General features: G+C 50.1%; 1 protein-coding gene across 1 annotated transcript in view; it reads left to right on the forward strand.

Moving 5' to 3' along the window:
• CNGB1 (cyclic nucleotide gated channel subunit beta 1) overlaps window positions 1–13,016 on the forward strand; it is a 74,095-nt gene that overhangs the window by 36,471 nt on the left and 24,608 nt on the right. The window contains exons 16-23 of the mRNA XM_043436424.1: window positions 2,170–2,332; window positions 5,831–5,938; window positions 8,004–8,161; window positions 9,249–9,404; window positions 10,736–10,944; window positions 11,971–12,021; window positions 12,281–12,367; window positions 12,777–12,841. Coding sequence (XP_043292359.1) covers window positions 2,170–2,332; window positions 5,831–5,938; window positions 8,004–8,161; window positions 9,249–9,404; window positions 10,736–10,944; window positions 11,971–12,021; window positions 12,281–12,367; window positions 12,777–12,841 — 997 coding nt within the window. The remainder of the gene's footprint in view (window positions 1–2,169; window positions 2,333–5,830; window positions 5,939–8,003; window positions 8,162–9,248; window positions 9,405–10,735; window positions 10,945–11,970; window positions 12,022–12,280; window positions 12,368–12,776; window positions 12,842–13,016) is intronic.

Here is a 13,016-nt window from a genome sequence, read left to right on the forward strand (position 1 = left end):
GCAAATTTAGTATGATACCTATCAAAATACCCAAGACATTTTTCACAGAACTAGAACAAATAATCCAAAAATTTTTATAAGAACTATTGAAGACCCAGAATTGCCAAAGCAATCCTGTGAGGCGGCCTAGGGATGGGAGCCATGGAGCAACAGGCGTAACTCTCCCAGACTTCAGATAATACTACAAAGCTACAGTAACATCAAAACAGTGTTGTAAGGGTATAAAAATGGACATGCGGATCTATGGAACAGTGAAAATAGAGTCTAGAAATAAACCCATACACCTATGACCAATTAATCTCTAACAAAGGAGGCAAGAATATAAAATGGGTAAAAGACAGTCTCTTCAGCAAGTGGTGCTGGGAAAGTTACCTGTATGTAAATCAGTGAAGTTAGAACATACCCTCATACCATATACAAAAATAAACTTAAAATGGCTTGAAGACTTAAACCTAAGACATGACGTGTAAAACTCCTAGAAGAGAGCATAGGCAAAACATTCTCTGACACAAATCATACCAAATCTTTCTTGGTTCAGTCTCCCAAGGCAATAGAAATAAAAAACAAAAATAAATAAATGGGGCCTAATCAAACTTTTACGAGCTTTTGCACAGCAGAGGAAATAATGAAAAAGGAAGAAAGAAAGAAAAAACAGCCTATGGAATGGGAGAAAGTATTTGCAAATGAGTTGATGGACAAGGGCTTAGTCTCCAAAATATACAAACAGTTCATACAACCACCAACAGAACAGCCCAATTGAAAAATGGGCAAAAGACATTAATAGGCATTTCTTCAAAGAAGACATACAGATGACCAGTAAGCCCATGAAAACTCAACAGCATTGATTATTAGAGAAATGCAAATCAAAACTAGAAGGTACCACCTCACACTGATCAGAATGACCATCATGAAAAAGCCTATAAATAAATGTTGGAGAGGGTGTGGAGAAAAGGGAACCCTCCTACACCGTTGGTAGGAATGTAAGTTGGTACAGCCACTGTGGAGAACAGTGCAGAGGTTCCTCAGAAAACTAAAAATAGAATTACCATATGATGCAGAAATCCCACTCCTGGTCATATACCTGGACAAAGCTATAATTCAGAAGATACATGCACCCCTATTTAGTAGCAGGACTATTTACAATAGTCAAAACATGAAAACAGCTAAATGCCTGTTGACAGATGAATAAAGATGTGGTACATGTATAACTGGAATACTACTCAGCCACAAAAGAATGAAATCATGCCATTTGCAGCAGCATGGATGCAATTAGAGATTATCATACTAAATGAAGTAAGTCAGAAAGAGGAAGGCAAATATCATATGCAGTCAGTATATGTGGAATCTAAAATATGGTGCAAATGAACCTATCTCAAAACAGAAACAGACTCTCAGATGTAGAGAACAGATTTCTGGTTGCCTTTGGGGAGGGAGATAGAAGAGGGAAGGACTGTAAGTGTGGGATTGGATATAAAATATTATATATAGGGTGGATAAACAACAAGTTCTGCTGTATAGCACAGGGAACTAGATTCAACATCCTGTGATAAACTGTAATGGAAAAGAACATGAAAGAATACATGTGTGTAACTGAGTCACTTTGCTTACAGCAGAGGTTGGCACAACATTGTAAATCAACTATGCTTTAATAAAAGATTTTAAAAAAATGAGGTCTTTACCCCCATGTCTGCTGCCCCCACTGGCCTGGGAGAGTCTCATCATTCCTACCTTGGGATGGGGAAACTGAGGCCCAGGGAGAGGAAGCAGCTGAGCCAGACTGCACCAGGCCAGACCCTAGGACTCAGCGCCCCCCAGGCAGGCCCCCCAAGCCCTTTCTCAGTGCTGCCACCCCACTCCCCACCCCAGGGCCTTGCTGCTTCTCCAGCCCAGGGAAACCAGGCTGGGCTCCAGGCTGTGTCCGGGAGCTCCTGTGACGTCATGGCTGCTCCTGTAGCTCCTGGGTCAGGGGCCGCCAGGGCCATGGCCCTCAGAGGGCCCTGGACACTGCATCGTTGTGTCCCCTGCATGGAGCTCTCCTCTGGGCCCTGTTTGGAGGCAAGGCTGCCACGGGCCCCTCCACGCACACTCTCTGTGGCTTCCCCGGAGAACACAGCGAGGCTCCGGGGACCTGGCTCCTCTCTGACACTGTGTCCTCCTTCCCCTCCCCAGTACCTGCCACGGAAGAGCACCCAGAAGTGCAGGTGGAAGACGCTGATGCTGACAGTCGCCCCCTCATCGCGGAGGAGAGCCCACCCTCTCCCGTGCAGCTGCCCCTGTCTCCTGCCAAATCTGACACCCTTGCGGTCCCAGGATCGGCCACAGGGAGCCTCAGGTCGCCTTCTATGCTTCTCTTGGATGTTTTGTAGCACTGTGCCATCTATGCACTTGGTAGGAGAGGACACTGGGGCCAGAGAGGGGAAGAAACTGGCCCAAGGTCACTCAGTGAGATGCTGTCAGCATGGGGCCCAGGGGCCCATCCCTTTCCGGGTCTCCTAATTCCTGGTTTCAGGCTCTAGAAAGAGGTCCCCTGAGGAAGCCCTGTCCAGAATACCCTTGATTGTATGGTTTGAAGGGGGTAATAGATGTGACAGGGCTAATGTTATTGTTAGAAATGACAGTGGGAATACCAAAGAACTCTAGATACAATAACCATCCCTCAGCCCACCACCCTAGGTTAGGTTGTGGTTTTATTTTTCTGCCCTCTTTTCCATACCTCACTTGTGGGCCCAGGCTTCTGAGTGGTTTTAATTGAAGGTATGATTGGATCACATCTCGTCTGAGACCACATCTTATTTATTGAGCCATTTTCCATATTGCCAGGCTGTCACTGTGATGCTGTGTTGACATCTTCCAGCGCCACACGTCAGCACAGACGTAACAGTCCTCGCCTGTTAAATCCTGTCCACCGTGGTGCTGTGGCCGTCTCTCTGGTCTTCTGCCCTCTGTCCTCGGGCTCCTTCTCGAACGTGAAATTCCTGCTCAGGGTTGCACACACTGTTATGCTTCTTGAGATAAGTTTTTAGTTGCTGCATGGTTAGAGGTGGTTTTGGACAACCTGAGCTGGGTATCTGAGAACCTTCCTGTATAGAGCTATAGGCAGGCTGTGAGGAGCAGTACTGTCCTTTGTGAATGGTTATTTAAGCTAAAGAAGAGCCACCAGTGCCTTTCCTTTGCTGGCTGGATTGAGAGATGGTTCTTTTTTCTTCATTAATTCTTGTTCTCATCCATGAGCTTTTGAGTAATTTCTCAGCTGAAGTCAGACGCCTGCTGGGATAGAAATGGCTGGATGTGATCAACAGAAGGTTCCTAGATTTTAATGTGGAGAAGAGAGGCATAATCTCACCTGGCCTCAGAACACAGCTCACAGACACATCAGTCCTCGTGGTTAATTCATTGAATCATATACAGAGTATAGATGGCAGAAGATAAGGCACTACCGTGACTGTAGACATCTGGTCTACCTCCCTCTAGTCCCTTTATTAGGGTGGAGAAACTGTACAGGTTGGGTTAGAGATGGATACTGGGGAGCAGGGAGGGGACTAAGGTCACATGGGGCTAGAATCCAAGCTCCTACCTTTTGCTTATGAGCTGGGTCTCTGAGGTTCCTCTGGTTATCATTCATTTGCAAACATTTTTTGAACATCTTTATGGGCCAGCCTCTGCTCTAGGTGCTATAGACGCATCAGGGAGAAGCCTGTCCTGATAGAGCTGATATTCTAGTGCGGTGGAGATAGTGAACAAGTAATTACACAAGACTCTTCCAGGGAGTTGCTAAGCAGAACATGACTGTGAGAAACTGGAGAAGCCTCAGCCTGAGCTTGCCCCCAAGAAGGAATTCTGACGCCTGACATAAGAGACCGATGGGGATGTCTATGGTCAGGGATGGAATGAACACGGGGCAATTGATGGGAGCAGAGAAGCCACCCAAACAGAGGGGTAGAGGGGAGCATGTGGGCAAGGCCCTTCTCACAGCGCAAAGCTGTGGTTTGGAGTGAATCCCAGGTCACCACTTACCAGATGTGAGGCTTAAAGCAAGTCATTCGATCTTCCTAGGCCCCCATCTTTCCATGAGAAGACGGGGATGAAACATTCCCTGTACCTTAGGAATGTGAAAATTCAACCAACTCCTGTAAGTGAAGTGCTTAGCACAGGGCCAGGCCCTGGGCAGTGCTGGGGGAACAGAGCTTCTGACTGATATCCGCTCTCTGGACTCTCTCCAGGCCCTCAGAAGGCTGGGGGCAGGAGGGCTGAGTTTAAGTCCTAGCTCTGAGTTTTCTGCCCCAGTCTTCTTGTGTGCAGGCATCCTTTTTTTCAGTATTTATTTATTTACTTGGCTATCAGGCAGTTCAGTCCCTCAGTCGTGTCTGACTCTCTGCGACCCCATGGACTGCAGCACACCAGGCTTCCCTGTCCATCACCAACTCCTGGAGCTTCCTCAAACTCATGTCCGTCGAGTCGGTGATGCCATCCAACCATCTCATCCGCTGTTGTCCCCTTCTCCTTCCACCTTCAGTTTTCCCCGGCATCAGGGTCTTTTCCCTGATGACTATTTGGCTATGCCAGGTCTTAGTTGTGGCATGTGGGATGTAGCACCCTGACCAGGGATCGAACCCAGGTCCCCTGCATTGGGAGTGCAGAGTTTTAGCCACTGGACCACCAGGGAAGTCCCCCTGCAGGCCTCCTTTTAATTAGAGTGTAAAAGAGGCAAACCCATCAGCTTTGCCATTTTAGTTGAGTTGGCAAAAGATAACAGGGTAATTCCAGAGTCTTCTGGAATAAAGCAAATGCTACACATCCCTCTGACTGTATCCCTCTAGAAGCCCTAATGGTGGAATCCTGAGTCACGGTGCTGGGGAATGGTAGGAGTACCACACGTATTCAAATCTAGACACCGTCAGCCAAGACACCAGTAGTTCCAAATGCAACACTGGGGGACTTGGACTGAATGGTGGGGACCCAGGATAATTTAGTCTTCATCCTTCAGGTAGGGAAGAGGGAGCTCTGGGAGGGGATGGGGCTTGTTCCAGGTCATACCACGTGTGGGAGACCAGACTCCATGGCCTGTGGATGTCAGTTTTTCCAATCAGGGACACATCTGTTAAGGGAGGGAAGCTGAGCTTCTAGGAAAGTTAACAGGATGGAATGTGAGCCCTCACACCTTATTGGAGGCTAGAACGGTGGTGTGATGGAGAAAGAGGTGGGGGTGGACTGGGGAGCTCGGTGCCGTCAGACTGGGCGGTGGGGGGAGAAGGATGTTTAAAATGAGACCTGACTGAGTGATAAGCACCTGCAATGCGGGAGACCTGGGTTTGATCCCTGGGTTGGGAAGATCCCCTGAGGAGGGCATGGCAACCCACTCAAGTATTCTTGCTGGAGAATCCCCATGGACAGAGGTGCCTGGGGACTACAGTAGTCCATGGGGTCTCAAAGAGGCGGACACGACTAAGCAACTAAGCACAGCACACACAGTCCCATTTTACAGAGAGGAAAGCTGAGGCCATTCAGAGAGTTTAAGTAACTTGCCAAGGTCACAGACTGGGAAGAAGCAGGGCTGGGGAGCAAACTTGGGTTTACCTGATACTGAGTCAGTGCTGTTACTTTTATGTGAGGCCGCTGAACGGATGCAGAGACTAAGGTCCAGAGGTCGGCTGTGTCCCCTCTTCTCCCTTTTTGTTTCCCTGCAGCCAAGCGCGGACCCTTGGGCAGCACCATCCTCTGCCCCCACCTCCCACCCAGGATTTGCTCTGGGTGATCTGCAGGGCGCCAAGTTGGCTCCCCGCTTGTGGCTCCTGCCTCCCTGAAGTCCCTTTCCATGTCTGTATTCTTGCAGGAAGAGGCTGCCTTCCCAAGATGATGAGGCTGAAGAGCTCAAGATGTTGTCACCGGCTGCATCCCCCGTGGTCGCCTGGTCGGACCCCACCAGCCCACAGGGCACTGAGTAAGTGAGGGCCGCCTCTGGGGTCTCAGGGAGTCAGAAGTCTGGGTGGGGATGGGCAAGCAAAGGGAGGTGAGCTGGGGAGAGCATGGATGTTTTTAGAACACTCTGCCTGAAGGCAGACTGTGCCAGTGGTTTCCAAGCAGTAAGGGAGGGCTGGGTCCCCTGCCCTGGCTGCTTCTGGCTGGCCCAGCAGTTGTGCAAAATCTGGTCTGCAGAATGGGCCTGGGCCTCCTGTGTCCTGAACCACGGAGAGTGGACCTGGGGAAGCCAGGTGTTTATAAGCTTCTCAGGTGATTCCAATGCAGCTGGTCCATGGAACAATGTTTAAAGGCCACTGTGAGGGCATCAGGGCCTGTGTCTCTGACATCTGACCGTCTCAAGGGCTGGGCCAGTGGGAGATGTTTTCCTGAAGGGTCTATGTAGGCTAGTGACAGTGAATCCCCCAGCCCTGGGCTTTGGCCTGGGCATCTCACCTCCTCCCCAGCCACGCTTCTGGAGTGACCTCAGGAAACCATGGCCTTTCCTTCCAGTCTTTTTATTCTGCCTGTAATTTTATGGAGTTTATGCTTAGCCCTATCGTGGAAAGTTCAGAAAAGCCAAAGAAGCAGGAAAAAACCCCAAACCTCACCTATCATCCAGTGATTCCTTTTAGTTACAGTGGAGTCTCATCTTATGCAATAGGATCAGGGTGGGGTTAGGGTTCATATGAGAAGATAAGGCAGAAATCATGTAGAATAATAAAAATTCCCTTGGGGGAAAAAGCTCTTAAGGTAGTCAGCATGGAGCCCTAGGTATTCCCTCAGTAGGTTAAGATGCTATAGCAAATAAGACCTCAGTGTTTCAGTTCCTTAAGGAACAAGATGTCTCTTGTCAGAGGTGTCACCAGATGCGTATTTCAGGGTCAGTGCATGACTGTGCTCTCTGCGGTCACTTAAGGACCCAGCCAACAGTGGCTCTGCCATCTTTCTGTGGCTTTCAAGATCTCCCTGGTCAGACTGGAAAGGGAGCGTGCCAGGCTGCTCTTCCATGAGGAGGCCTGGAGTTGTGCATGGCTTGTGCACAGAAGAAAGCTGACATGGCCACACCTGGGCATCGGGGCCCCTGGCTGGGTGGTTACTGCTCCCCAAAGTGGGTGAGCAGTTCATGTCTCCTCCACCCCTGGCGCCATCTCTCACTACGACCCCACACTGCTCGTCTCCAGCTCAGCTGAGCACAAGAGGAGTAGCTGGCTTGAGTTTCAGTGCCTCAGTGTATGAAAGAAACAACAGATCTGTAAACACCAGTGTCACCGTCAGCTCAGCGAGAGGATCACAGGCCACTCCGCAGGAAACATGGAGCTAGGCTGATTCACACGGCCTCCCATCTCAACTCACCCAGGGCTCTGGACCCACGCTGAGCGGACTGTCAGGCAGACTCTCATTCATTCTGTCTGTCTATGTCTGTCTCTCTTGATGCAAGTTCATACATTTTAAAGTCCTATAAGTTAAAAGGATTTATAATGTATCTGTAATGGTTTTTTAATTTTAATTGAATTAAACTAATTATTTTGCCCATGCTGCATGGCTTGTGGGATCTTATCTCCCTGACCAGGGATCAAACCCACGACCTTGGCAGTGAGTGCTCAGAGTCCTAACCACTGGACCGCCAGGGAATTCCCTGCATTGTTTTTTTAATCAGCTATTTCCTAAACCTCAAAAAGTAGCCCCTATCCCCTCTCTGATTGGTCCTATATCTCATGTGAAGCCCAAACTGAGTCTAATGGCCTTGAATTGAGTTCCAAGAGGTGCCCCCTAAATCACAAGTGGAATCCAAAGTTTTTCAGAATTGCCCATCTGAATCAGAGCCTGCATGGTACATTTCCTAAAATCTGGGTATCCCGGTGCAATTCCCAGGCTGAATTTCCTCCCAGGAGATATTAGGGTGGGTTTGATGTTTTGATGTCAAGAGGGAGACTGGGGCAGGATTGACCCCCTCAGGCGAGGTGGGATACAGATTCTGCCCTTGCTTGGGGGTGCAGGGGTCCCTCCCTACACAGTCCGCTCAGCTCTGGGTGCTGTTTCCACAGTGATCAGGACCGTGCAACCTCCACAGCCAGCCAGAACAGTGCCATCATCAATGACCGGCTCCAGGAGCTGGTGAAGCTTTTCAAGGAGCGGACAGAGAAGGTGAAGGAGAAGCTCATTGACCCTGATGTCACCTCCGATGAGGAGAGTCCCAAGCCCTGTGAGTCCAGAACTGGTGATGGTCTACCAGACCTGGGGTGCAGTGGGACCCCTGGAACCCTCTTTCAACTCATGGGGAGGGTGGCCCCAAGAAAATGGTGGAGGTGCTTGAGAGAAGTGCAGATCTCCACTCTCTGGAATTTGAGATCCTTTATGTACAGGTTTAGCTACGTGTTCAGGGGAGGAAAGAAGGTCAGAGTTCTGGCCGATGATCCAGTTGTACTTAGCTCTGCCTCCCAGAGGGCAGGTTCCCTGGTTGACCCTCTGCCCCCTTCCTGCTGGCAGAGGTAGGTGGTCCACCCTGGGATGTATGTTATGGTCTTAGACTCAGATGGTATCCATAACCCACTCTGGAACCACACAGTCTTAGTTTTCAAAGGCCTTGGTTACAATATTTATTTGGAAGTTTTCTCCTTTCAGAGTGCCAGGACGAAATAAGAACCACGCTGTCTTGCCAGGGAGGTTTTCTAGGTTTTTCCAAAGGAGGGCTGTGCCTTTGAACTCAAAATATTGACAATGAACCTAGCAGAGCCTGACTTCATAATCCTAAAGCTAGAAACATAGCCATATTGAACCTTTAAGAGCCAATCTCTAGTTCACCAACAAACATCTCCATAGACGCACAGGAAGGCTGTGATCCCATTCAGTGTCTTGTTTTAGAGACAAAGGAACTGAGATTCCTGTGCTGAAAAACCTAGGGCAATGTTTTCCTGATTCCTGGGGGTGGAAGTTCTGGGTACTAATGTCCCCCCACCTCCAGAGAGAACCAGGGTGTCCAAACACAGACACACAAGCAGACACTCAACTGAAACACCCAGCTTGCCCAGAAACACTTCATTTTAGGCAGCTGCTGAGCAGTGGTCCCCTATTGGTAGTAGGTAAGCATTTCAGAGCAGGGGCTCAGACTGCTATTTAAGAGGATCTGTGGGGTTTGCTGCAGGAGAACACACAGACCTTGTGGCTGGTTGTGGAGAGCTGCCAGGGTCCCCTCAGCTCCAGCTCCAGTGTCTGCAGTTGGGGACCTTGTCTTTGCATCCTCGGCCTGAGCCCTGGGGCTCGGTCAGAGGGTCACCAGTGTCATCCCACAGCCCCAGCCAAAAAAGCCCCAGAGCCGGCCCCGGAAGTGAAGCCAGCTGAAGCGGGACAGGCAGAGGAGGAACACTACTGTGAGATGCTCTGCTGCAAGTTCAAACGCCGCCCCTGGAAGAAGTACCAGTTTCCCCAGAGCATTGACCCGCTGACCAGTGAGTCCTGGGAGGGCAGTGGGCGTGACCACCACGTCATGGAGGGGGTGGGGCAGGGCAGGGGTGGGGCGGGGGGGAGGGGCCCAAACAAACAAGTCCCTGGACTAGGAAGGAATACAGCACCCATCTTAACAGGCAAGGAAACTAAGGCACAGAGGAGTTAACTGGCCTAAAGACACAACTAGTCAGCAGCAGACTCAGGACTCCTGACTCTTGGCCAAGTCTTTTTTCTACTCTGCCCTTACTGGCTCCTTTCCCAGATCTGCTGCTCTGAGCAGAGGAGAAAAAGTCTTCCAACATCTCAAGTGAAGTGCCTCTCACTTGCCTTTTAGCTCATTTTATATTCTTCAGGAATAACAAACCTTCATATATGCACAGCACTTTACAAAGGGTTTCCCTGCATTTTCTTTCTTTCTTTTTTAAAATCTGACTTCTCCTGTGACTTCTCTGAGGAGGACAGAACAGGGACCAGAGAGGGACTTTCCCAGGGTCACACAAGAAGTCATTGATGGGCAGGACTCCAAGCCTGGTGTCCACAGGTCCTTTAAAATGCCCAGGTGGGGGGAATTCCCTTTGGGTCCAGTGGTTAGGACTCTGCACATTCACTGCAGGGGGCACTGGTTCAGTCCCCGTTCAGGGAACTAAGATCCCACAAACTGCTAGATGTGGCCAAAAAATAAAAGTAAATAAATAAAAAGTGCCCACGTGACCTACAGTATCCATCCCTCCATGCACCTGTCCGTGTATCCATCTGTCCATTTTCTATGCATTGTTCACTACTGTGTATTTAGGAAGGCAGGAAATACATTTTTGGAAAAAATTCAACCAGAGTGAGATCAAAAGTGTTTTCTGTTAGCTGTCTATGAACTAATAATGACCTCACGTCCCCTACTGAGATTACTCAGTTTGTTAGGGCCTAGCTGTGATTTATTTTTATATCAAAGATAGTTTTTTATGCTCCCCCTCGACCAGGCTTCCCTGGTGGCTCAGTATGTAAAGAAACCGCCTGCAATGCAGGAGACCCAGGTTCAATCCCTGGGTCAGGAAGATCCCCTGGAGAAGGGAATGGCAACCTACTCCAGTATTCTTGTCTGGAGAATCCCATGGACAGAGGAGCCTGGTAGCCTATAGTAGTCTGTGGCGTCCCAAAGAATTGGACACGCCTGAATGACTAACACTTTCACTTTCCCTCAAGAAGGGCCACATTTAGAGCTGGTAAGAAAGTGCAGACTGATAAGTGGAAGTAAGAAAGCCCCATCCCGATTGCACGGCGAGGCGAGGGGCCCTTCTCCAGCTGAGGTTCCAGCACCTTCCCTCCCCCACCCCTGCAGACCTGATGTACATCTTGTGGCTGTTCTTCGTGGTGCTGGCCTGGAACTGGAACTGCTGGCTGATTCCCGTGCGCTGGGCCTTCCCCTATCAGACGCCGAACAACATCCACCTCTGGCTGCTGATGGATTACCTGTGCGACCTCATCTACCTCTTGGACATCACCGTGTTCCAGATGCGCCTGCAGTTTGTCAGAGGCGGGGACATCATTGTGAGTCACAGCCGGGTTGGGGAGTGTGGCTGGGGGCAGACCCTGCCACCAGAGCCCCTGATGCTGGGACGGACAAGAAGCTAAATGAACTGGGAAATCTCAGGACATCCACTCGTGCCTATTCAACAGCATGGTTGTTTGTTTCACACATCTTTGATACATTCGAATTACACACATCTTTGTTTGTGGGGAAAACGGTTCCTGGACCACCTGATAGAATTAGAGATGAAGAAGTAGTCCAGAGAATGGTCTCTAGAGTAGGCAGACCTGGTTCAAATTTTGGCTGTATGAGAACTAACTGTGTCACCTCTCAGAGCCTCAGTTTCCTCATCTGTAAAGTGGGGATAGTAATTGTTCTTACCTCTTACCATTGCTGTGAGGCTCCATGGAGGTGATGTATGCAGAGTGCTCAGCACAGGTAACTGCTGACATTCGACATTTCCTGGGGGTGGCGGTGGGGCGGGGTCCTGCATAAAGTACACTCCTCAGACCAGCTGGGGAGTCCATGTTCTGGTGCACTTTCTGGGGAGGAAACCAGAATCCTGACTGTGATGTGGCAAAGTCCCCATCTCCTTGTGTAGGTCATTTTTCAAAATTCCATGCGGGTGGAGCTGGGTCTCCTCTGTGTGCAGACAAGTTGAGGTTGAGCTTCTAAAATAATACACAGGAAGAATTCCCTGGGCAACCTCTTTCCTGGTCTGATCAGAGCAGTGAATAAGGTTGCAAATGATCCAGGTGAGGCTAACGTGCTGAGAGAGTAAAGTCAGCGTCCCCACTTTCCATCCAAGAAGCCGGAATCAAGCTGAGTGACCTTGGATGACACACCCCCACTCCACCTTGGGGAGCTCGATCTCCCCATCTGTAGGCTTTCACCAGGCTCCGCTGGTCCATTCAGTGGCTCTGCACCCATGGGGCTGTTATTTGGATAGGAAGATGGAGGTTGGGTGGGAATTTACATCACTGCTCCTATGGGGTCAGGGGGAAGCTCTCAGGCCATTTCACAGTCATTATTCCATTTCATTCCAGACGGACAAAAAGGAGATGCGCAACAATTACCTGAAATCTCAGCGCTTTAAGGTGTGTGCCAGAGGTCTCAGGAGGCTGTGTCTCTGGGGGCCCTGGGTGTTTTGAGGCCAGTGTGACGTGGCTTCCCCCATAGGACCAGCATGGGCTGGGGCTTGTTGGTGGGATACCTGCTGCCCTAGTTTTAGCCCCTCCGCGGGCATCCTGACCTCGCCTTTCCATTGAAGGTGGAGACCCCCGCCACCAACCCCATCCCACAACCCTGGGAATTACACTCTGTTTTATACACTGTGGTGTCCTGCTGGCATTTCAGATGGACATGCTCTGCCTCTTGCCCTTGGACTTACTCTACTTGAAATTCGGTGTGAATCCCCTCCTGCGCTTGCCCCGCTGTTTGAAGGTGAGACGCGTGGGCTTCCCCATCCAAGTCCTCCAGCTCCTCTGGTGCTCTGCCCTGGTGCCAACATCTTGATGCCTGGTCTAAGCAGCACTGGTGAGGCATCAGGAAAGGGTGGCTGCAAGGAATTATGGGAAATTCCTTATGATTGTAAGTGCTTCTTCGCTGTGCTATGTATTAGGTATTGTTCTGGAGGCTTTACAAGTGCTTACTGCTCAATTCCATGAGGTGAGGGTTATTAGTACTAGCAACAACTAATGGTGACGCAGGAGTCGGGCCACACGTTCAGATCCATCCTGGCTCCCCCTCCCACTGAGGGGCTGCAGAAAGAACCCTCAGTCCTGGCAGCTGTGGGGAGTGGGTGGGGAGGGGAGGGCAGTGGGCCACCCTGATGCCTTGCTCTTCCTCCCAGTATATGGCCTTCTTTGAGTTTAACAACCGCCTGGAATCCATCCTCAGCAAAGCCTACGTTTACAGGTGAGACCCCCCACGCATGCACACACATGTCCCAGGATATTTGCAGCAAGAACAGAGCAAGACATTCTCTATCCCATCCCTTCCCCTTTCAGCATCCCCCGGCTCCCAGGCCCCCTAGCCACTACCAGCCGCCGGAAGCCAGGCCTCTTCCTCATCCTTCTTTGAAGGGATGTTT

The sequence above is a fragment of the Cervus canadensis genome, chromosome 18 (genome assembly GCF_019320065.1).
Source record: "Cervus canadensis isolate Bull #8, Minnesota chromosome 18, ASM1932006v1, whole genome shotgun sequence".
In the NCBI taxonomy this organism is placed as follows: Eukaryota; Metazoa; Chordata; class Mammalia; order Artiodactyla; family Cervidae; genus Cervus; species Cervus canadensis.